The 25,976-nt window shown below is 39.4% G+C and overlaps 1 protein-coding gene across 7 annotated transcripts in view; it reads right to left on the bottom strand.

Moving 5' to 3' along the window:
• Window positions 1–25,976, bottom strand: part of IRAK3 (interleukin 1 receptor associated kinase 3) — a 121,027-nt gene that overhangs the window by 72,391 nt on the left and 22,660 nt on the right. For all 7 annotated transcript variants that reach the window (XR_014803526.1, XR_014803525.1, XR_014803523.1 and 4 more), the window contains exons 2-8: window positions 20,279–20,461; window positions 15,236–15,300; window positions 14,554–14,608; window positions 12,904–13,055; window positions 7,881–7,945; window positions 3,720–3,834; window positions 2,884–3,002 (exon numbers count right to left, since the gene is read on the bottom strand). Coding sequence is in view for 2 of the 7 variants with exons in the window: in XM_021091960.2 (XP_020947619.2) it covers window positions 2,884–3,002; window positions 3,720–3,834; window positions 7,881–7,945; window positions 12,904–13,055; window positions 14,554–14,608; window positions 15,236–15,300; window positions 20,279–20,461 (754 nt within the window). In the remaining 5 variants the exon portion in view is untranslated. The remainder of the gene's footprint in view (window positions 1–2,883; window positions 3,003–3,719; window positions 3,835–7,880; window positions 7,946–12,903; window positions 13,056–14,553; window positions 14,609–15,235; window positions 15,301–20,278; window positions 20,462–25,976) is intronic.

Raw genomic sequence — 25,976 nt, 5'->3', positions numbered from 1 at the left:
GTAGGTGCATCTCTTTGCCAAGCACCACATATACTTTCTAGCCATTTAACCCTATGAGACAGAAACTATTATTCTTTTATTAGCATTTTGCAGAAGAAAAAACTGAGGCTTGGAGATGTAGAGCAATTTGCTCAGAATCCCATGTTAAGTGGAAAGTCAGCTTCCTAAACCAGAACTCTCTGACAACTGTTGATACTAATAAGAGGAAAGGATGACAAGAAGGTTGGGAGAAAAGTGTATGAAAAAGAAAGTCATTTGGTCACATTTTGCAGAGTACCAGCCAGTCCAGTCAACTCATCCTCCGTAACTGTGGAGGCCATGGTGGTGCGGCCTGATCCCTCCTCCGGGGTCTACGGAGGCACTCATTCCCCAACAGGGAGAGGTGGCTGCTGATGGTTCCCAGCTAGGCCCCAGCATGAGAGCTGCCTCATCCTGTTACAGCCCCATTCAGGGCTGGCTGGATACAGGGGTCAAAAACCCAAGCGTGCTGCCTTATTTGGGGACAGCTCTGAAGGGCCATCCCAGCTTTAGCAGACTGTCCCAAGGCACTTGCTGAGGCCTCTATTATAACTTTCTGGCTCAGCTTCCCCAACTACCCAGTTTGGCCTTCCTCCTCCCTGCCTTACTTTTGTTATTCCTGAGAGCACTTTCAAAATAATCCCCCTGCAGGCAAATCTGCCTCTCCACCTATTTTCTGGGAACCTGACCTGCTTGAAGTCACTAGCCAATCCAGAGAAAGCAGAAAGCGAGGTGACAGCCTGTGCTCTAACCTACAAACAGGAGGGAGATGCTGGAGGGGCGTATCCAGATGTCCCTGCCCAACCTTAGCTGCTGAGAGCCTGATGGGTGTCCTCCACCCTCAAGTTCCTGTTGTTCCAGTCGGTGGCCTTCCCTGTCCTCATCTCCACACTGGCTCCCTTCTCACCTCCATTTCCTAACAAGCTCTGCTTTCAGGAAAGGATGTGATGAGTCAGTCACACAACAGGAAATTTTTTTAAATTAATGGATTATGTCTTAAGATTAAAAATAAGCTCATTTTCACTTTTAAGTTTAAACCAAAGGAAGACTATGTACGGCAAAATTCCACATGCTTATTTATTTACCCAGAACATATATTTGTGCACCTACTATGCTGAGCTGACTGCAAGCTGGATGGAAGAGGGATTGTTTTAGGCTAGGGGTGGCCACCTCAGCCCTTTGGATCCTACCCCAATGGTTGATTCCACTGACACCTGAGACTTTCACTGTCCATCTTTGACCCAGGTCCCATGAGGGTGAACCAATTTTATGCTGATTCTATAGGCCACTGATAGTTGATGAATTATCACACTGCGGCAGAAGCAGATACCTATGGCTTGTTACCCCCTCCCCCAGCCTCCCAAGACAAAGTAAAATCTGGAGTCATTTTATATGAAGTTCAATCCACCAGAAAAACAAAGAAGTAAATAAGGAATCAGTTCCTCTTCTGCCCAACTAGAAAGCACACTAAAAGCCTTTTCCCAGATACCAGGTAATGGTTCAGAAAGGCAGAGCCTTTTAAATTCAGTCTCCCCTGTTATTCAGCAAAGGTGCATTTAGCTATCTTGGGACTGGTTCATGATGAAGGGCACATAGGAAAATTCATAGGGGGAGTTTGCTACAGGGTATCCGCTCTGTCTGAATGATTCTTTATGTCTGCTGAAGAAAAAAAGACGGAAGATGTTGCTTCTAATTTTTCATGTTTCCAAAATGAACACTGAATGGCTGCTTCGCTTGTGACCAGTGAATACATAAAGCTAGGAGCCAGTAGGCTCAGTGGTAATTGCAAGACACTAGAGACTCAGGGACAGAGAATTTACTTTATTTTTGTCTTTTTAGGGCCACACCCACAGCATATGGAGGTTCCCAGGCTAGGCGTCCAATCAGAGCTGTGGCCACCAGCCTAAGCCAGAGCCACAGCAACTGGGGATTCGAGCCGTGTCTGTGACCTACACCACAGCTCATCACAACGCAGGATCCTTAATCCACTGAGAGAGGCCAGGGATCGAACCCACGTCCTCATGGATGCTAGTAGGGTTCGTTAACTGCTGGGCCATGAAGGGAACTCTTACTTTATTTTTCTCTTTTTATATTTTATTTTTGTCTTTCATCTTTTTAAGGACAGAGAACTTCAATTGCTGGTTACTACGTTATCTTGTGAGGAATTCCCCATATAAGCCAATTAATTTTTCCTTAGACTTCGGGGTTTTGTTTTGTTTTTTTTTTTGTTTTAAGTGAGATGAGTTCCTTTCACTTGGCTATGATGTATACTTAATAAAACACACAAAACTGTCTTATTCATTAATAATTCCCAGAGATAATACCAACTTTCCCACTGGCAATATAAATGGAGCTGTAAAATGCAGTAGGCGCATTTTCGTGAAAAAGGTGAGATTTTAAATGCTTCAACGAGAATTCTTTTTTTTTTTTTTTAAAGATTTATTTTTGTTGTTGTTTTGTTGGTTTTTTTTTTTTTTTTTGGTCTTTTTGCTATTTCTTTGGGCTGCTCCCACGGCATATGGAGGTTCCCAGGCTAGGGGTCTAATTGAAGCTACAGCTGCTGGCCTACGCCAGAGCCACAGCAACGCAGGATCCGAGCCACGTCTGCAACCTACACCACAGCTCACGGCAACGCCGGATCATTAACCCACTGAGCAAGACCAGGGATCGAACCCACAACCTCATGGTTCCTAGTCGGATTCGTTAACCACTGAGCCACGACGGGAACTCCGAGAATTCTTAACACACACACACACACACATACCAGGGCAACTACAGACAGAAAACAGGGTGAAGTCTGACTCACCTGTGATGATGCAAGGGACAGAGGGATCAGGGGGAAGCTACAGCTCTGGGACCATTTACCTTGATACACTGCCACAGATGACGGAGCATGGTTCCCTGCTGTGCAAGTACTGAATGGCTTTGGCTGTTCCTATTAATACACTGATGCGGACGTGCCAAGACAGTGGGGCTGTGTTATCCTGAAAAGACGAAACTAGTTGGTTTGGTTGTATTTTCTGAGTAAAAACCACAATTGTACTCAGTACGGAGAAATATTGCCAGAATTAACGCTGAAGATGAGGTGGGGAGAAGTAGGGGAACCAACATTTAATGAAAATAATAATTTGAATGTTAGCATAATTGAAACATGGCTAATAAGATAACTACGTTTAAGTCCTTAAATAAGATTTTAAATGACTTGTGGCATGACAGTGTGGGTAATTGAGAACAATCAATTTTTATTCTCAACTTGGCTGAAATTTAACCAATCTGGAATCCATTTTTAAATTTATCTTTCAGAAACATCACAAGAGAAACCATGGCATTTATTCAACCTCCTTCTCTGTAAGTAGTCTGTATCATATCACTTTTGTGTGTATCTATACCACATCAAAGTGGTACTTTGTGTAAAGTTATGCCAACCAAAATTATCTGGGAAATTATCTGGATGTAAATTCCTTTGAGATATCTATCAGCAAGATAAAGACCCAGCAACTCTTTTGACCACCATGTGGCACAATACACAATAGTTCAGGTATTTACGCAGCCTTCTAATAGTTAAGAAATTAATCCACGGAGAAGACCTCTACTTCCTTGGGAACCCACGGTTGGCTGGCCCTGTGGTTCTCTCAGAAGGTTTCAGCAGCTCCCCCAGGGCTTTAGAGGGTCTCAGAGGCAGAGTAATGGATGTGACTTACTACACACTGTAATCTGTCAAAAAGGGATCCATTCCTCATATACGGATAAACCAGGCAAAACTTCTCACTCTTCGTAAAATATGCAACCAACTCCAGAATGTTTGGATGATGAAACCTTGAAATAAAAGATTTTAAAATCCATCAAACTGTTTACTCAAATAGGAAAGGAACAACATCCTTTTTGGGTGAGAGGTAAGATGGGCTGAGGAATAGTTATAAAGCAGAATACAAATTTGGCCAAGGGAGAAGGAATTTCACCAGACACGGGACACAGATTTGCCTTCCAAATTGGTCTAAAGTGTTCTAACAAGTACTAGCCAATATCCAAATATAAAACAGAAAGTTTAAGAAAGTAAAGAGTTCTTCGGATTTGGGGTGTTGGGAACTTTACAACACATAGAAATAAATTGATATTAATACATTTTTATCAACATGAAACCCAATACAACTTATTTATTACATAAGATGAAGCAACTGAAATTACTCACTCTATTGCTTTGGGTATACATGTGTAACTAAAATCATCAAAACAGAAGAGAACACTTCTTTCATTCATCCACTTATTAAATGCTACTATGTCAGGGACATACTAGCTGCCAGTCACTCAGCTAAAAGACATCCAATGCCTTCACAAAGCTTGTCCTACTACCTAAAATCCATGTGACTAGTAAAGTTTAATGCTGAAAAACAAATCACTGATTTTTAAATCGCAGAATTCTATGTCAGTATCACATACATTTTTCAGGTTCCTTTTTAAAATCCCTATCTCTTGAGTCCAGGTGTCATCACGGCGAAAACCAGTGGAACCCAGATAACAACTATGAAACATAAAACACCTGTAATTCACACATACTATGAACTCAGCTCAATGCAACAATTATTTGTTTAACACTTCCTATGCTTTAGGCATGCTTGGGGATATTAAAGCAGATAAAGCTGCTTTTTAAAAAATAAATGGTTCTCTATATAAAGTCCTATTATTCATTTCTTCAGTAGCAAAACTTACTTATAAAATACACGCACGTGTATACACACACACACACACACACACATACACATACTCCTTCTGAGTCCCAATATTTCTCCTTCCTCAGTAAAGGGAGTGTGTGTGTGTGTGTGTGTGTGTACGTGTGTGCTTGCAAACATAAACACACATACAATGTTTTAAGCAATGCCCTTAATATTAAACCAAAAAACTCATCCTCAGAGCTCAGCTAAGATGTTTTTCTAAGAAGCCTACTCTGCTACGCACCCCCCAAATCAGCATTTCCTCCTCCCTCAGCCCCCTTTGATTGCTTGTCTTATTATTTAACTTGCTGAAATGTGTGCTTCTCTCCTAGTCCCACTTCAGACAGTATGTTCTAAGAGCAAAAGGCTGCCTCTGACTGACTTATTATTAAATGTCTGAGAAGAGAGAGGTTTGAGTACGACGCAGGAAATAAATTGGATCTTGTTTAAAAAAAAAAAAAGTAGGCTCTACCTGTTTCCTCATCTGCAAAATGGAAACAGGAGAAGGACTCACCTCACAGGACTATTGTGAGAGTTAAAGAATTCATGCATTTGAAGTATTTGATATAGGCCCTAAAACTAAAAATATATTAGCAATATAAATGATAATGACAGCACACCAGGAATATTCAACATCACTGAGTTGTTCATTCCCTCTAAAATAATACATAAATCCCTCAGCAGAATAAATCCAAATGGATCAGATATATAAATGTAAAAAGCGAAACATAAAAGTACTTGAAAAAAAAATGGCAGAATTATTTTATAACCGCTCAGTGGGGAAGGACTTTTAAACTACAGTATAAAACCTAGAATCTATAAAAGAAAATATAGATTAAATTCAATTACATGAAAACCATTTCCAGAGTTCCCACTGTGGCTCAGCAGGTTAAGAACCCCACTTAATCTCTGTGAGGATGCGGGTTCGATCCTTGGCCTCCCTCAGTGGCTTAAGGATCCAGTGTTGCCACAAGTCGTGGCGTACTTGGATCTGGTATTGCTGCGGCTGCAGCACAGGCCAGCAGCTTTGGTTCTGATTTGATTCCCTAGCCTGGAAATTTCCATATGCCACAGATGTGGCTTTAAAAAAAAAAAAAAGCCATTTCCACATGGCAAAAACTAGAATAAGCCAAGAAAATCTGGTAAAAAATTATTTGTATCTCATAACATAAAAACAGGACTAATTTTCTCTAATATATAAAATGCTCTTACAAACCATTTAAGGAAAAAACCCAACAGCCTAATTAAAAAAAGGCAAATAACATGAACAGATATTTCAAAGAAAAGGAAATATATTTTAATATATATTAAGATATATGAAAAGTTTCAGTCATCACAGAAAAAGAAATGTAAACGACACCGAGAAACCATTTCCACTTAGCAGATCAGAAAAAATTAAAAAGAATAAATACTATGTTGGCAAGACTATGGGGAACCAAGCACTCCTATATGACTGGTATAAGCATAAATAGGTAGAGCTTCTACTGGAGAACAATTCAGTAACATGTGACACATATAATCATTTGACCCTGTGATTTCATTGATGAGAAACTTTCTTAGATATACACCAACAGGTATGAAATAACATATATACAAGGTTTTTTTGTTGCAGCATGTTTTTTAAAAATAAAAGACTATGAAAAATGTAAAAATCCATTAACAGGAAAATGGTTAACTAAATTACAGCATGGGGAGTTTCATCTGTGATGCAGTGGGTTAAGAATCCAACTGCAGGAGTTCCCATTGTGGCTCAGTAGTAATGAACCCGACTAGTATCCACAAAGATTTAGGTTCAATCCCTGGCCTCACTCAGTGAGCTGTGCTGTAGGTTGTAGACATGGCTCAAATCTGGCGTTGCTGTGGCTCCAATTTGATCCCTAGCTTAGGAACTTCCAAATGGTGCACATGCAGCCCTAAAAAAAAAAAACAAAAAACAAAAAAACAACACTCCGATTGCAGTGGCTCCGGTCTTTGCAGAGGTGCAAGTTCGATTCCTGGCCTGGAGCAGGGAGGTAAAGAATTGGGTGTTGCCAAAGCTAAAGAGTAAGTTATAGCTGTGGCTCAGATTCAATCCCCAGCTTGGGAATTTCCACACAATGCAGGTGTGGCCAAAAAAATTTACAGCATGGCACACAAAGGAATACTAAAATAACCAAAGTAAACACTGTATGCATGCTATTTCTTGCATAAGAAGAGAGAAAGAAAAAAAAAACCTATGCACTTATACATAAAATAACTCTGAAAAGATATACAAGAAACTGATAACTCTGTGGTCTTTGGGAAAATCGGTTAGGTGGCTAGATGAAAACAGTGGAAGAAAATCTCTTCCTGGTTTACCCTTTTGGAATTTTGAAGTGTTTGAACTTATTTCTTCATAAGCAAAGACATGAGGCTTTAATATAAAGATGTTCATATTGCAATTGTGATTTTAGTTTTTTGTTGATTAAATGATAGAGTAAATTTTTAGGTTTAGCCTTCAATGTTTTGATTTCTGGTCTTAAGTATAAAAGGAGAGGATTTAGGATAATACCCCCTCCCCCCATATCACATATTGGTTTAGAAAACATCTGAAAAGAACATTTTCTATTTGTAAAGGGTGATGACTGAACTCTATAGGGTTAGGGGCCTTCCACGAGGCAGGCTGCACAGCTGCAGATATGAATATATATGAAAATGAAGTCATTTTAGTTTGTCTCCAAGGACTCTCAGGCTCGTGAATGAATTCCCAGAAAATAATCTGCACATCAAAAGCACTGGATTTCTTTGTCTAAAGCTCTCTTCCAGAAGAGGTTTATACTGATGAAAGTTCCTTGACTGGAATGTCTTGAAGAAAGGGGGGGAAATGGCAAAATATATACAAGTCTAACGTTCGACGATTTACTTTACATTCAGTCGTGTTAGTCACACATGATTTAACCCACTTCCTTGTGACAGTTTCTCATTAAAACATGTTCAAGTACATTATGTAAATGGTCTATTTTAAAATGTATTCTAAGGAATACAGTAAAGCAGATGTCAGAAATTTACCCAATGTTCTAACATCCAACCTGCATTTATTAAATGCCAACCATGCCAAGCTCTGTGCTGTAGAATCAAAGATGAACAGAGATGAAAACCAGGCACACGGGGAGAAATCCCAGGCAATATACTCACAGCAGTAAAACTTCAAGCTCAGATAAAAAACTCTTCCATTGTTTCTTACACTGCATTTTCTTTTCCTAAATATCACACAGAAAAACAAGAAAAAAAATGAAGGACAGGATTTCTCTATTTCTGGGATTCTTTTTTTTTTTTTTTTTTTTTTTTTTTTGTCTTTTTGCCTTTTCTAGGGCCGCTCCCGCGGCACATGGAGGTTCCCAGGCTAGGGGTCGAATCAGAGCTGTGTAGCTGCCGGGCTACACCTCAGCTACAGCAATGCACGATCCGAGCCGAGTCTGTGACCTACATCACAGCTCACAGCAACACTGGATCCTTAACTCACTGAGTGAGGCCAGGGATCAAACCCATGTCCTCATGGATGCTAGCTGGGTTTGTTAACTGCTGAGCCACGACAGAAACTCCGTATTTCTGGGATTCTTAAACTAGGGTAGAGTCTTGCTGAAACTAGACAGGCATTTGGTATAAACGCATATGACTATTATTCTGGGGAGAAGACCCTTAGCTTGTATCAGACTTTCAAAAATCCACTAACCCCAAAAGAGTTTAGAACCACTGCTCCAGAATTAGAAGTTTTTCATGAAATGTATCAGGTTGCCATAGTTGATATTCAACATTGATATTGAATGCTATACTGAACATAAAATATTTGGAGTTTCTGACATGGCTCAGTGGTAACAAACCCGACTAGTACCCATGAGGACGTGGGTTTGATCCCTGGCCTCTCTCCGTGGGTTAAGAATCTGGCATTGCCATGAGCTACACTGGGGCGATGGCATAGGCCAGCAGCTGCAGCTCCAATTCAACCCCTAGCCTGGAAACTTCCATATGCCCTGAGTGGGGCCCTATAAAAGAGACAAAATAAAATAAAATCCTTTTTTAAAAATAAGATATTCACTTCTCACATTTTGTACATATTTACATGAATTCAAAAATATTTTATGTATTCAGAAACTTCCCACTTGATCTCAAAGAATCCAGGTAGTGATAGCTATATTCTGGTCAGAAGTGATTTCAATAGTTTGGTATTTATGACTTGGGTCATTTGACTGTTGGCTCGAGTTTACCTTTGCGTTCACTTTGAAAAAACAGGCCAACTAGGAACTCCTTACTTCAAAGAAGCTTCAGAAGCTATCCCAGTGCCTGATTTAGGAATGAGTTCAATAATCTTATATGGAGCCCCTGTGTCTCTGGCCCTGTTCTCCATGACTTTATACACCTTACATCACCGCATGTCTCTGAATCTCAAATTCCTAACTGCCACTATGACAGGGTTAAAGTAAGGGTGCTCCCAGGGCCCATCAGTTATAAATTTCTACCTTTTGCAAACTGCTAGACAGGGCAGAGTTTCTAAAGCTCTCTGTCCTCAGGAATAAAGCAAGAGAAATTCAACAGGAATCCTGGAAAGCTATTTTCCAAGTGAACCCAGGGAGTTAGGAACAAGAAACTAGGCCAACAAATCATTTTCAAGGATCACATTATGAGAACTTATATTTTAAAAATCCACTATCCTGGGAGCCAAGTGGATTGGATCTCAGGCCCATCTCTTATATTATTTGTGACTTTTTGTCACTGACCCTCCCTCGGGTCCTGGTTTTCTTAAAGGGTTAGTTTTTGTATTCATGCCAACCTAGCACTCTTGCTGCTCAAAGTGTGTTCTATGACAAGGAACAGCAGCTTCTCTGGGAGCTGGTGGGAAACGCTGAGTCTCAGGTTCCTAACCAAACGTGCTGAATCATAATATGCACTGTATGATTGCCAGGAGATATGGTTTTTCTCTTTCTGATTTACTTCACTTAGTATAAGATCTCCAGTTCCATCCATTCAGAATGGATGGGCAATGGGCGCCTACTGTGTGCGATTAGGTCACAACAGAAATTGAGGAGACATTGTAAATCAACTATGCTTTAACAAAAAAGAATATCCTAAGGGGTTATGAACATTAAATCTTATTAAAAAAAGAAACGATACATGCACCCCAGTGTTCACTGCAGCACTACCTACAGTACCCAAGACATGGAAGCAACCTAAATGTCCATCAATAGATGAATGGATAAAGAAGATGTGGTACGTACACAATGGAATATTACAGCCATAAAAATGAATGAAATAATGTCATTTGCAGCAACATGGATGGAACTAGAGATTATCATACTAAGTGAAGTTAGGCAGACAGTGAAAGACAAACACCATATGATATCACTTAAATGTGAAACCTTTAAAAAGGATATAAATGATCTAATTTGTAGAAGAGACTCACAGACTTTGAAAAACTTATGGTTATCAAAGGGGTAGGTGGTGGGGTAGGGATGGACTGGGGTTTGGGATTGGCATATGTACATTGAGGTATATGGAATGATTGGTCAATGGAGTGCTACACAGCACAGAGAACTCTACCTAATATTCTATGGTAATCTATGTGGGAAAAGAATCTGAAAGAGAATGGATGTGTGCATATGTAGTATAACTGAATCACTTTGTTGCAGAGCAGAAATTATCATAAACTTGTAAATCAGCTATACTTCAACAAAACTTTAAAAAATAGAAAAAAAGAAAAAAGAAAAAAAAAGATCTCCAGGTGATTTGGATGCACAGCTCGTGCATTTCCCAGTTTCAGTCCCTTCAAGAAAGGTTACTGAAGTTAAGGTCCCAATGTTACAAAACCATGTTTCTCGTTAAAAAAAAAAAAAAATGTTCTATGGCTAAAGATTCACTAAATTATCTCGTTTTTCCTGGTGTGTTTGTGTGTGTGTGTGACTGCACGACCTCTTGGTCTTGGGTAACTCTGTTACCTTCTGTCTTTTTACTAATAGTGAATAGCAACTAAATTCATGAAAAGAGCATATGTGTTTCATTTAATTCATCCCACAAACATTGACTGACTAACTGCTGTGGGCCAGGCCCTGTAATAAGGCACTGTGATACAAAAATAAATAAGAGCTCTTTAAAGAAAACCATCCAGTCCACTGGGAGAGAAAGAGGAAGAGATCATTATGATGAGACAGTGCTATTTTGCTCTACACAGAGGAGGGTCACCAAAACTAACCTGGAGGGGCCAGAAGTGATCAAGGAAATGATCACTGTCTTTGGGTTGGGAAGATACGGAGATCAAGAGGCAAAGACACCCCATTCTGAAACCAGACTCCTAGAAAGAAAACTCCCAAGAGGGAGTATGAGTTGGCAGCAGGTACAGAGAAGAGGAAAGTAGACAGATAGAGCCTTTGGAAAGGTGGTCTAGGGCTCAACTGTAAGAGAATATATAAATGGGGCCAGGGACACCCTGGTCCTGAGAACCTTGCTTCAATTTTAGCTACCTCTAGAGTAACCACATTCTTTTTGTTGAATAGTTGTAGCAGGAGATTGTTTCATTTCTTTATTAGACATTGATCTTTATAGGAATTTTGAGATGTCTATATAGAATTGGTGGGGCAAATACAACTTGAGGAAAAGGACAAATTTTTTAAAAAAAGGCCCTGTAATCTAAGCTGCAAAAGAGGAGCCCCCTTAGATTCCTCCTTCTCGGCAATTTCCCCAGTTCTGACAGATCAACTAGATTTGCTCTACTCACCTCTTAGACAAAGGACCCTCTCCTTGGCCTCTGCTCTACCTGCACTGGCCACACATCTGAACCACCTGGGGGTGCCTGCTGCTACCACTCTGACCTAACCAGACACTTCAGGGCTCAGTTCTTAGAAAGCTTTCTGGGTGACTATTATGCAAGTGGAGAACATTGGTTTCAGCCCGATCCACTTCTTAGGCTACACATCTGTAACTACTCCTCTACCAGGTCTTTCTACCTCCAGTCTGGTTCTTGACTGTCTTTACTCCAATGGCCCTGCCAATGCCAATCTATCGTCCAACCCGTAATCAAAGTAACACTTCAAAACACAAATCTATCCTTTCACTCCCCTACTTAGAAAACATCCATGAACTTGACCTGTCTTTCCAGTATCATCTTCTGCCACTACATTCCCACCCTCCCACACTGAGGTCTACTCCACCAAATGACATGTTATTTGTAAGATGTATACTTTCATGCTGGCACCTCTAGGCCTTGGCACCTGCTCTCTCTTCCAACAAGAAAGTATATTCCCCACTGCCTGCTAGAATTCTCATTATCCTTCAAAATATCCAGCTGAAAGATCACTTCCTTTCATCCTTTGTTTATTGCAGAAATGTTTATTAAGTGGTTACTCTGTGCCAGGCACTCTTCCAGGTGCTGGAGGTACTGCTCTCTGGCTATCTTTGATGTGCTCCCCTGACTTTTTTGGGCAAATCTCTGCTAAAGTACTTATCACACTTCAATTTAATCCTTTCTCTACTTTTTTTCCCCATAAGACTGGGAGCTCCTAGAGGATGCTCTATTCATCTTTACTCAGCACCCGGACCATAGAAGAAATTTAATAAAATGTTTAATAATTTCTGACCAACACTGAAGAACAGCTCGTTGTTGGGGGGGGTGGTGAAAACCTATCTCCTCCTGACCCCTGGGTCAGACCCCCAATACCCTTTCTGCAGGATTCTGGCTGCAGTCACTCAGCTGTGTTCTAACCTCCTGCTCGGATTGCTGCCTTGCTGCTCCTACTTGAAGCCTCTTCTTTCCCACTCTCCTGCGACTGAAGACAACTTATAAAGCAGCACTGAATACCAGCCTGGCTAAGCCCGTGAAGCTGCCTGGAGAGGGCACTGCCCAGCCTAAAAAGCCAGGAAAACTGGAGCAGACCAGCACAATCCGATCATATTAGGCAAAGTCCCAATGGTCTACAAGGATTTTCAGAAAAGACTTTCTCAGGCCACACATCTGGGGAGCGGGAGGATTTAACGTCCACATTCCTCCAAGACAGGCATTCATTTCTCAGTCATTTCTCCAGTCACCTGAGGTCATATATCTTATTTCCATTTATGAAATTTTATTTTCAAGTACACCGCCTTTCAATGTTGATGAAAAATGACACATTTTAATATGAAATATGAGCAAATAAATGGCATCAATATCCTGTGATAGTAATTCTTTCCATACCTGTTTAAATAATTTAATGGCATATGTTCGGTTTTGGATTTCCACTCTGTATACCTCAAAAATTTCCCCTTCTCCGATTAAAAAGTCTTGGTGGAAATTTTTGGTTCCTTCTATGATGTTCTGAAAGCTGATGGAGGACTTAAGCAATATTCCTTAGGAAAGAAAGTAGAGAGACGGTAAGTTACCTTTTCTCTTTTTAAGAATCAATCATCATTACACAGAACCAAGACTTCCATATTAGAAACACACCAGAGCCCAGTGGAAAGTCAGCATCAAGAAAGGCCCCAGGAACCAAAACTGAAGCCCACCATGTGCTGTCTGTACATTTACTTGGGCCTGGCTCCCACTATCCCACAGAGCAAATGGCTTTTTAGATACTCAATCAAAAACACTGTGATTGTCTATCACCCTTCCAGAGACCAGCCAGACAACTTAGTTGGGAAAATTTTCTATGATTCTGTTTCTTTGTCACTAGATCAACAGACGGCTATTGATCCTCTACGCACCTAAAACCAGTAAAAGAAATGACAGAAGTAGAAATCTTAATATGACCAAATAATCTTCTCTAAGCATGACTGGTAGAATCATTTTTCACAAGCTGAATCCTATAAACGGCTAACTTTCTCAGAGTAAATCAGGAAGATGCTTCAGCTTCAAAAAAAAAAAAAAAAAAGAAAAAGAAAAAAAAGAAAATCATCTAAAGCAGAGACTGAGAGGAAACATTTCAAAGGTAATCAAATACAAATTCAAAGGGAAAGGCCTGGTTAAATCCTTCAGAGACCGATTTAGGCTATATTTCCACATTTAATGTTTGATTTAGACCTTCTTGCTAAACCTTAAAGGACCATAGCCTTATCTAACTTTTCTAATATTTTTTGAACCAAAGAAGCATCAGATCTTGTGGTGAAGATTAGGCAAGACAGCCTTAAATAGCCATTAAAGTTTATCGGAATGATTCCCAGGTAGAACTAAATTATTCTCCCTATTGATAAAATAGGAAAACTGGTGTGGAAAATAAATTATTTTCACAGTAATCTTCAGCACTGTGCTACAATCATCTCTAAAGACTTCTCTACAAGTGCTACGAAAATTTCTAGAACTATATAAAACCCAACACAGTTTTTAAATGTCTTCCTATGACACATAAAAATAGCACGTCATGAAATTCTCCTAAGCGGAGGGCCCACAATTATGCTCTGTATTAGTCAATGAATTTTTTTTTTGTTTTTTGTCTTTTTAGGGCCGCACCCACGGCATAAGGAGGTTCCCAGGCTAGGAGTCCAATTGGAGCTGTAGCTGCCAGCCTACACCACAGCCACAGCAATGCGGGATCCCTAACTCACTGAGAAAGGCCAGGGATTGAACCCACGTCCCCATAGATGCTAGTTGAGTTCATTAACCACTGAGCCATGATGGGAACTCCACGTCAGTGAATTTTTAATATAACAATAATATATCATCCATTAGACCTATGTGTCAGTCAAAATTGAGAATATTTTGATAGCTATGAAAAATTTATCCTGCACCTGCATATTAATGAAGAGTCATTATATTTATTGGACATTTCTAAATTCTACTTAAAGGAATTCATGAATTCACTTAAAGGAAAGAATGATTTAAAGAAAAGTTGTTTTGGTTTTCTTTTTTTACCTTTTTCATTACGTTCAGGAATAGGAGCATTAGCCACTGTGACATTGGCTATTTCCTAAGAGAAGAAATACATATTAAAGTAATTCAATTTCATAAGTCTGGAAAGAATAGAACCTCAACAGAAATCCAAGGCTCCCCCTGGGACTACAGAGTGCAGTAGGGTGGAATCTAATTTAGAAGAAAGCTAGTAGAAAGCAAAGCTATTTTATTTTATTCAATACTATTCATTGCCATATATATTTAGGCTTTCCAGACCAATAGTAAAAACTCAAGTATCAATGTCATAGTCTGTTACAGTCAATTTTCAGTGACCTCTAGTCCTGTAAAAATGGTCACTGCTAATGTGCTTTAACAATAACTAACAGTAACATGCAAAACACCAATGCAAACAGGAAAACTAAAAGCTGAGTTAAGATAAAATGCATAACTCAAGGCACTCTTAAAAAGTTCTAAGTTTCACCTCCGATACATCACTGAGAAGAGAGAGCGCTTAACTTTTCAAACATTTATGACCCTCCAATTTCCTGAATCCCTAAATAAATAAAGAATAATGAGAGAAAGCTTCCCTGGCTTTAAAAAGGTGCCTGCAAATACAGCATTTTTCTGCCTGATAACTTCATTCCTTATGCGCTATTAGACATGCAACACGCTTCAAGGGTCATTATCGATGCACACACTCTACCTTGGATAACACGTTTGGGAATCTTTTTCCCTGATGATTCCACTCTGAAGGATTCAAGGCTGCTCCTGAAAGAGAAATAGGGGAGCTAGATACAAAAAATGTCATGCCCTTAATAAACATTTTTTCCCTTTCTTACACTGTGAAAATAAATATCTTGCTATTAAAGCTCTTTTCTAAAGCTCAGTTTCATTCCCACTGAATGGCTATAAATTTCCATGTCTGAAACAGCTGTCTAATGATCAAGTACATAAACATACCTTTGTTCACTTAAAAAGTAAATACCTATCTTAAATTACTGTTTGATATCATTAAAAATTGTAAAGTCTGAGAATTCCCACTGTGGTGCAATGGGTTAAGAATCCGACTGCAGTGGCTTGGGTCACTAACAGAAGTGCAGGTTTGATTCCTGGCCCGACACAGTGGGTTAAAGGATCTGGCGCTGCCACAGCTGTGGTGTAGGTTGCAGCTGCAACTCAGATTCAATATGCTGTGAGTATAGCCATAAAATTAAAAAAAAAAATTTTAAGTATGAAGGAGAGGGAGTTCCTGTTGTGGCTCAGCAGTATGAACCCAACCAGTATCCATGAGGATGTGGGTTTCGATCTCTAGCCTCACCCTGCAGTGGGATGAGTATCCAGCATCGCTGTGAGCTGTGGCCTAGGTTGCAGATTCAGCTTGGATCCTATGTTGCTGTGGCTGAGGCGTAGGCCAGGAGCTGCAGCTCTGATTCAACCCCAGCTTGGGAACTTCCATATGCCTCATGTGCGACACTAAAAAAAAAAAAAAAAAAATAGCATGAAGGATAAAATTGACAGAAAAAAACATTATCAGTTTTTTTGCACATGTATTTAAAATTTTTTCAATTATGGAATTATATCTCTCTGGGTTAGTTTACTTTTTATCCCATTTTATGCCATAAGGTATTAAAGATGAGGTGGCATGTGATCAACCACAAATACTCACCATCCCATCCCATTACTTCTGTCCGTTATAGTTCTGTCTGAACTAAGGAAGTCTATGTACCTTCTTACAAAAAATTAAAACTCTGCAATACTTTGCTGAATTTACTTCTGACATTTTTTTCTTTTTCATGGCCATACCCACAGCATATGGAAGTTTCTGGGCTAGGGGTCAAATCAAAGCTGCAGCTGCAGGTCTATGCCATAGCCATGGCAACACCAGATCCGAACCACATCTGTGACCTGTGCTGCAGCCTGCAGAAATCCTGAGTCCTTAACCCAGTGAGCAAGGCCAGGGATTGAAATTGCATCCTTATGGAGATGATGTCAGGTCTTTAACTTGCTGAACCACAATGGGAACTCCTACTTCTGACATTCTGATTCAGACTTTAGAAAAGTTTTATTTCATCTTCTAGTTTTCCTTAGATTATATTCCTTTTTTTCTTTAGAGTTTCTTCTAACATATCTTAAGATTATTTTGCTTAAAAGTCTTGAAACAAAATACAATCAATTGGAGTTCCTGACGTGGCTCACTGGGTTAAGAACCCAACATAGTGTCTGTGAGGATGCAGGTTTGATCCCTGGCCTCACTCAGGGTTAAGGATCCAGTGTTATCACTATCTGCAATATAGGCTGCAGATGTGGCTCAGATCCAGCCTATTTGACCCCTAGCCCTGGGAACTTCCATACGCCACAGCTGCCACCTTAAAAAAAAGCGGAAAAACAAAGAAACAAAAAATCCCACATGATCAGTTAAAAACAAATCTTGAGCAACACTATAAACCAATTAGACCTAACAGACATCTATATAAAACATTACATCCAAAATAGAATATACATATACTTTGCAAGTGTACATTGAACATGCTCCAGAAATGATCATATGTCAGACAATGAAATGAGCCGCTATAAATTTGAAAGCATATTCTCTGACCACATGGAACGAAAGTAGAAATCAGTAACAAAAGGAAATCTTTCGGAAATTAAGAAATACATGGAATTTAAACAACAAACTCATAAATAACCAATGAGTCAAAGAAGAAAACACAAGCAAAATTAGAAAATACTTTGATATGAATGAAAACAAAAACAACATGCCAGAACTTAGGGCATGCAGCAAAAGCAATGGTTAAAGGGAAATTTATTGTTGTAAATACCCACATTTTAAAAGAAGAAAGATACCAAATTTTTTTTAGGGCCACACCCATGGCATACGGAGGCTCCCAGGCTAGTGGTCAAATGAGAGCTGTAGCTGCCAGCCTTCACCACAGCCACAGCAACACAGGATCTGAGCCACATCTGCGACCTACACCACAGCTCACAGCAACACCAGATCCTCAATCCATTCAGCAAGGCCAGGGATCGAACCTACGTCTTCTTGGATGCTAGTCAGATTTGTAACCACTGAGCCACGAAGAGAACTCCAAAGAAAGATATCAATTAAGCAGCCTAAACTTTTGCCTTAATAAAAAAAAGAGAGAGAGAGAACTAAACTTCTGCCTTAAGGGAGAAAAAAAGAATGAAGCAGCAGGAAGCAAGAATTGAATTGAAATAAATGAAATAGAGAATTAAAAAACAGAAGGTAAAATCACTGAAACCAAAGTTGGTTCTTTGAAAATATAAACAAAGTGGATAATCCTTTAGTTAGAATGAAGAAGGAAAGAAAGAAAGAAGACTCAAATTACTAAAATTAAGACGACTTAACTACCAACTTTCCAGAAATAAAAAGAGTTACAAGGAAATACCTTGAACAACTATTTCTCAAAGGACTAAATAAATGATATTGATAGATTTCTAGAAAGGCACAAACAACCAAAACTACTTCAAGAAGAAATAATAATAAACAATCTGAATGGATATGCAACAAGGAAAGAGATGTAATTAATATTTTAAGATTTCTCATAAAGAAAAGTACAGGCCCAAATGGCTTCACAGGTGAATCCTACCATTTAAAAAAGATTTAACAAATCCTTCCAAAACAGAAGAGGAAGCCTTATTCTTTGAGGCCAATATTATCCTAACATCAATGCCAGACAAAACATCACAAGAAAACTGCAGACCAATATTCATCCTGTGAATATAGATGTAAAAAATGCTCACCAAAATATTAGCAAACCAAATCCAGAAGGATCAGATACTATGACCAAGTGGGATTCATTCCAGGAATCCAAAGTTTGCTTAGTGTCTGAAAATCAATCAATGTAATACACCACATTTTTAACACAGACAAAACCTATAAAATCCAACAACTTACCATGATAAAACCCTAAGGAGAGATGAAAATTTCCTTAATTGGATAAAGGGCATCTGTGAACAACCTACTGTAAACATCATGTGAATATTTTCCCCTTAGACCAGGAACAAGTAAAGGATGTCTGATTTTGTCACTTCTATTCAACATTATACCAGAGGTTCCAGCCAGGGCAATTAAACAAGAAAAAGAAATAAATATCCTGAAAAAGGTGTTATTGTGCAAACAAAATTTGAAGTTTGGGGGCTGAAAAGGCACTGAAAGCCATTGTCCTTTTGTTGCTCATAAAGAGAGAGACAACACCTGTAGACAATATGACACTGTCATATAAAATGGAAGATTCAAAGCGGTTCTCCTAAGAAGCCAGCAGAAAGCTGCAAATTTCACATCAAAACTAGAAGACAATTGATGATCATTGAGATACACAGCAAATGGGTTATGTAAGGACATGCTTGCCAGAAACGTAATGATCAAAAGTAAAGAATCTAGTTTCTTGAACAAATTGATTATGTCCTGAGAGCTGAGGGAATGTTTTATGGATGTGAAGAAACCACCCAGTGGCAGCCACCTGAATTGCAGGAATAGTGCCTGGGAGGAAATACAAGGTCTTTCTCAGTAGTACTCATACGAAAATTCAAATCTACAAATTGATTTCTGGAGGTTGGAATATAAAAGGAAAAAAAAAAAAAACTATAAAATGAAAACCACCCCCTCAAAATGAAACAATTTTAAGGAAAGGTAAACAAAAATAGATTATTTGGAAAACCTAACTGTTCATGGCTGGATGTTCCCTGGTGGCCTAGTAGTTAAAGGATCCAGCATTGTCACTGCTTCGGCACAAGTTTAATTCCTGGCCCAGGAACTTCCGTATGCCACAGGTACAGCCAAAAAAAAAAATAATAAAATGAAATAGAAGTCAATCCGAAGCTACAGTTTTCTAGTAAAATCTCTCAGGATTTCTCCTTTGTGTGTCCAAAGCTTCTATGGGTGATGAGGTAGAAGCCTGAATGGAAAAACATATTCTCAAAGAACATGTGCGTCTGGATGAAAACACTAAAGAACAAGGATACAGATATAAAAGAAATTCTAACCTAGGAGCCCCGAGTGTATAACATAAAACCCAAGATCACTCAAGATCATTCTTATTGAAGTGAATAAGCCAAAAGTGGAATAAACAGAACAAGTGACGTTAGGAGATTATTTTTACTAACAAAGAATGAACTTTATGAGCTTTACTTATCGGGTTACTCTAAATGTAAGGCATGATACAGCAACAGAAACTGAAGACAAAGAGAGAGAAGAACCAGCCCACTATGAAATGGACAGTAAACAAGAAAAACAGTATGAGAGGCCATGGCAGACAAACAGCAATGAAAATAACAGAGAAATCCTGTGGTTATTCTGGAGATATCATTTTCACTAAACCACAGGTTGAAAAATCCAATTATTTTACCTTTTAGTCAGAAGGTAAAACAAATTAAAGTATTATTTATAGTTTACTCATATTGTGGTTCTGATTATGACTCAGAGTTTCAGTTTTGGACAGAGAGCTGATTCTCTTAAGAATGAAAAAATTCTTTAAAGTGTAACTTGTAAATAAACATTTAAAGAAACAGAGGGATACAAAGGAACGTATTGTGTGAGTTAGGCAATGAGAAAAAAAGTGTCTCACACAAAAACTGAAGCCACAAACACCCCTTCAGATAAAAGCCATAGGTAAGCAATCAATGACATAGAGCAGGACCAGTCCATGTCTTGGATAAAATACAATATTTACAAATTACAATTCAAATAAAATGGACTAAGAGCCACATCATAAGAATCAATGATTACCATAATTTGCAATTAAATGGATAGCTCGATGATGTCCCATCTCCTGGAGAACCTGTAAAAGGTCACCGATGGTCTTGTTTTTCTGCGCCCAGGACCAAAGCAATTCTCTTGTTCCGCTTTTACCTTGGTCTACATATTTTTCAATGTGACGAACATCCAGCCAGCTGCTTGAAAGTCGCTCCGCTGTGGAAATTTTAATAGGAAGAACCAAAGAATAGTTTACTTTTACTAGACTCTGTTTTTATGAAACTTATATATTTTACTTCACTTTATTTACATTTATTTGAACTAATTTTAGCAGGTACTCCTCACCCAGCTTCCCCTATTAACATCTTACATAACACAGTACAATGATCAGCCCCATGATTATTAAACTGTAGACCTTATTCTAATTTCACCAATTTTTCTACTGATGTCTTTTTGCTGTTCTAAGATCCCATCCAGTTTCCCACATTGCAACAAGTAGTGGGAATCTTAGTCTCCAGTCGTCTGATGTTCCTTGGTCTTTCCTTATCTTACAGGACAGTGAAATGCTATTGTGTCCTGGGTGCACAATTATCAAGAGGTTCATGATGTCCATGTCTTATCACTGGTAATGTTAAACTTGACACCTTGGTGAAGGTGGTGTCTACAGATTTCTTCGCTATAAAAACATTATTAGTAACTAATAACTATGCTGGGGGAGGTACTTTAAAACAATGGAAATATCCTGCCTCTCAGATTTTGCCCAGAAATAAGTGCACCTATCCATGGTTCTTGTTCATCATAATTACTACTGTGGAATTTGCCTAATGGTGTTTTTCTATTCCCCCTTTTTCCTTCTGTGTTCATTAACTGTACTTCTTCAGTAAGAAAATGCTATCTCACTTCTGGAAAGACAAGATGAGGGAGTAGGACTCTAGCTCTACTCCTCTGATGAAAACACCAGAATAACAACTAATTGCTCAACAACCATCAACAAAATAGACTGGAAACTACCAAAAAAGATATCCTACACCCAAAGACAAAGAAGAATCCACATCAAGATGATATGAGGGGTGCTTTTGTGATATAAGTAGTCCCATACCCACAGGGTGGGTGACCAACAGAATGAAAAATAACTACATCGCAGAGGCTCTCTGAACCCCATGTCAGGTTCCCCAGCCTGGTGGTCTGGCATTGGGAGGAGGAGCCCCCAGAGCATTTGGTATTGAAGGCCAGCAGCGCTTATGCACAGGAGCTCCACAGGACTGGAGAGAGACTCCACTCCTGGAGGGTGCTCTGGGTCCCAGAGCAAAGGAGGGACTCCATAACAATCTGGGTCAGACCCAGGTGCCAGTCTTGGAGGGTTATCTGGGAAAACAAGGGGCAGCTCTGGCTCACTGTGGGGGCAGGATATTAGAGGCAGAGGTCCCAGGAATATTCACTGGTGTGAGCTCCCCTGAATGCTGACATTTTGGAACAATCTGGCCCCACCCATTGGGGCTGAGAAGCCCTAGGCCAAACAACAAACATGTTGGGAACACAGCCCCACTCATCAGCTGGTAGGTTACCTAAAGTCTTCCCAGGCACACAGGTGCCTCTAATCACACCTAGAGACAAACCCCCACCCACCAGAAGGACAAGTCTCAGCTCCACCTACCAGTGGTCAGGCACTAGTCCCTCCTGCCAAAAGCCCCTGTATCAACTTCTCCCACAAGGGGGAGACACCAGAAGCAAAAGAGGCTACAACCCTGTAGCCTGCCAAAAGGATACCACACACACACAAAAAAAAACTATACAAAATGAAAAGGCACAGAAATACGAGCCAGATGAAGGAACAAGACAAAATCCTAGAAAAACAGCTATGTGAACTGGAGATAAGGAACCTCCATGAAAAAAACTTTAGAGTAATGACAGGAAAGATGAGCCAAGATCTCGGATAAAAATTGGAGGCAAAGATCAATAAATTACAAGAACAAAGAAATAGGTTTAAAGATTAGACAAGCAAAGATGCAAAATACAATGACCAAAATAAAAAACTCCACTAGAAGGAAGCAATAGCATAATACAGGAAGCAGAAGAACAAATAAGCAGGATGGAAGACAGACTGGTGTAAATCACTGATGTGGAACAGAATAAAGAAAAAAGAATGAAAAAAATGAGGACAGTCTAAGAGAACTCTGGGACAACTTTAAATGAACCACCATTCACATTATAGGGGTGACAGAAGGAGAAGAGGGAGAGAAAGGGCTATAGAAAATATCTGAAGCGATAACAGCCAAAACATCCCTAACATGGGAAAGGAATCACTCGCTCAAATCCAGAATCACAATGAATACCACATAGAAGAAACCCAAGGAGGAACACCCCAAGACACATATTAATCACACTGACCAAAATGAAAGAAAAGCATATATTGAAAGCAGATAGGGGAAAATAACAAAATAATATAGAAGGGAATCCCAAAAAAGTTATCAGCTAATTTTTCAGCACAAACACTGCAGGCCAGAAAGGAGTGGCACAATATACTTAAATTGGTGAGAGAAAAAAACCTACAACCAAAATTATTCTACCTGACAAGGCTTTCATTCAGAGTTGAAGGAGAAATCAAAAGCTTTATAGACAAGCAAAAGCTAAGATTACTCAGCACCACTAAACCAGCTTTACAATAAATCCTAAAGGAACTTCTCTAGGTAGAAAAGAAAAAGCACAAATAGAAACAAGAAAATTACAAATGAGAAGGCTCACTGGTAAAGGCAAACATAGAGCAAAGGAAGGAAATCATCCACACACAAATATGATACCAAAACCAGCAACTGTGAGAAGAGGAGGATACAAATGCAGGATATTGGACATGTTTTTGAAATTAAGAGACTGGCAACTTAAAACAATCCTGTGTGTCTATGTATCACACATACTCCTATATCAAAACCTCATGGTAACTGCAAACCAAAAATCTACAATATACACACAAACAAAAAGCAATCCAAACACAACAATAAAGATAGTCATCAAGCCATGAGAAAACAAAAGAAAAAGAAAAAAGACCAACAAAAACAAACCCAAAACAAATAGCAAAATGGCAGTAAGAACATACATATCAATAATTATCTTAAATGTAAAGGTACTAAACCAAGAGACACAGAGTGGTTGAAGGGATACAAAAACAATATTCATATATGTGGTGTCTACAAGAGACTCACTTCAGGGAGTTCCCTTTGTGGCTCAGCAAGCCCAACTAGGATCCATGAGGATGCTGGTTTGATCCCGGGCCTTGTTCAGTGGGTTAAGGATCCAGCATTGCCATGAACTGTAGTGTAGGTCACAGATTCGGCTCAGATCCCACGTTGCTGTTGCTGTGGCTATGGCTGGGGCTGGGGCTGGGGCTGTGGCCAGCAGCTGTAGCTCCAACTCAACCCCTAGCCTGGGAACTTAAAAGTTTAAGACCTGAGGCCTTAAAAATGCAGCAAAAAAAAAAAAAAAAAAAAAAAAGGAGAGAGAGAGAGACTTACTTAGGCACACATGCAAACTGCAAAACTGCAAGTGAGAGGATGGAAGAAGATATTCCATGCAAAAGAAAATAGAAAAAAGCTGGAGTAGCAATACTCATATCAGAAAAAAAAGACTAAAATAAAGATGGTTACAAGAGACAAAGAAGGTTATTATATAATGATCAAATGATAATTCTAAGAAAAATACATAACAATTATAAATATATAAGTACCCACCATAGGAGCACTTCAATATATAAGGCAACTGCTAATAGCCATAAAAGAAGAAATCGGAGTTCCCATCATGACTCAGCAAAAACGAATCTGACTAGCATCCATGAGGATTCAGGTTCAATCCCTGGCCTTGCTCAGTGGGTTAAGGATCTGGCATTGCTGTGAGCTGTGGTATAGGCTGCAGCTGCAGCTCGGATCTGGCATTGCCGCGGCTGGGGTGAAGGCCGGCAGCTATACCTCAGATTCGACCCCTAGAGTGGGAACATCCATATGCTGCAGATGCAGCCCTAAAACGAAAAAAAAAAGGAAGAAGAAGAAATCAACAATCACACAATAGTGGGAGACTTTAAAGCAATGGACAGATCATACAGACAGAACATCACCAAGGAAACACAGGCCTTAAATGATGCATTAGACTGGGAAGGATTTAAGAGATATTTATAGAGAATTCAATCCAAAAGCAGGAGAATACACACTCTTCTCAAGTGCATACAAAACATTCTTTAGGACAGATCATATTCTGGGCCACAAATCAAGCCTCAGTAAATTTAAGAAAAATGAAATCATATAAGGCATCTTTTCTGACCACAATGCTATTAGACTAGAAATCAAAGACAAGGGAAAAAACTGTAAAAAAAAAACCCCCACAAACATATGGAGACTAAACAACCAATGGATCACTGAAGAAATCAAACAGGAAACCAAAAAATACCTAGAGACAAATGACAATGAAGACAAAACAATCCAAAACCTATGGGGTGCAGCAAAAGCAGTTCTATGAGGGAAGTTTATAGCAATACAAGCCTACTTAAGGAAACAAGAAAAATCTCAAATAACAACCTAAGCTTATACCTAAAACAACTAGAGAAAGAAGAATAAACAAAACCCAAAGTGAGGGAGTTCCCGTTGTGGCACAGTGGTTAACGAATCCGACTAGGAACCATGAGGTTGCGGGTTCGATCCCTGCCCTTGCTCAGTGGGTTAACGATCCAGCGTTGCCGTGAGCTGTGGTGTAGGTCGCAGACGCGGCTCGGATCCAGCTATTGCTGTGGCCCTGGTGTAGGCCAGCGGCTTCAGCTCCGATTAGACCCCTAGCCTGGGAACTTCCATATGCCGCGGGAGCGGCCCAAGAAATGGCAAAAAGACCAAAAAAAAACAAAAAAAAACAAAAAAAAACAAAAAAATCCCAAAGTGAGTAGAAGGAAAGAAATCATAAAGATCAGAACAGAAATAAATGAAGTAGAAATGAAGAAAACAATAGAAAAGATCAATGAAACAAAACTGATTCTTTGAAAAAAATCAACAAAATTGATAAACCCAGGAGTTCTCATTGTGGCTCAGCAGTAATGAACCCGACGAGTATCCTTGAAAACAAGGGTTTGATCCCTTGCCTCACTCAGTGGGTTAAAGGATCCTGAATTGCTGTGAGCTATGGTGTAGGTCCCTGATGCAGCTCAGATCCCACACTGCTATGGCTGTGGCTTAGGCTGGCGGCTACAGTTCCAATTCAACCCGTAGCCTGGGAACTTCCATATGCTGCAGGTGTGGCCCTAAAAAGACAAAAAAAAAAAAAAAAAAAAAAAAAGATAAACCCTTAGCCAGACTCACCAAGGAAAAAGGGAGAGGGCTCAAATCTGTAAAATTAGAAATGACAATGGACATCGCAGAAATACAAAAGATCATAAGAGACTACTACAAGCAACTATATGCCAATAAAATGAACAACCTAGCAAAAATGGACAGATTCTTAGAAAAGTACGAATTTCCAAGACTGAACCAGGAAGGAATAGAAAAGATGAAAAGACCAATCACAAGTACTGAAATTGAAACTGTGATTTAAAAACTTCCAACTAACAAAAGTCCAGGACCAGATGGCTTCATGGGCAAATTCCATCAAACATTTAGAGAAGAGTTAACACATATTCTTCTGACACTCTTCCAAAAAATTCCAGAGGAAGGAATACTCCCAAACTCATTCTAGGAGGCCACCATCACCCTGATATCAAAACCAT

This window comes from Sus scrofa, chromosome 5, assembly GCF_054392235.1.
Source record: "Sus scrofa isolate SSC_HxYL_T2T_F1_AM1 chromosome 5, Sscrofa_HxYL_maternal_Yorkshire_Landrace_v2.0, whole genome shotgun sequence".
NCBI lineage: Eukaryota > Metazoa > Chordata > Mammalia > Artiodactyla > Suidae > Sus > Sus scrofa.
Note: the sequence above shows the minus strand (reverse complement) of the source record. Positions and strands in the feature narration are given on the sequence as shown.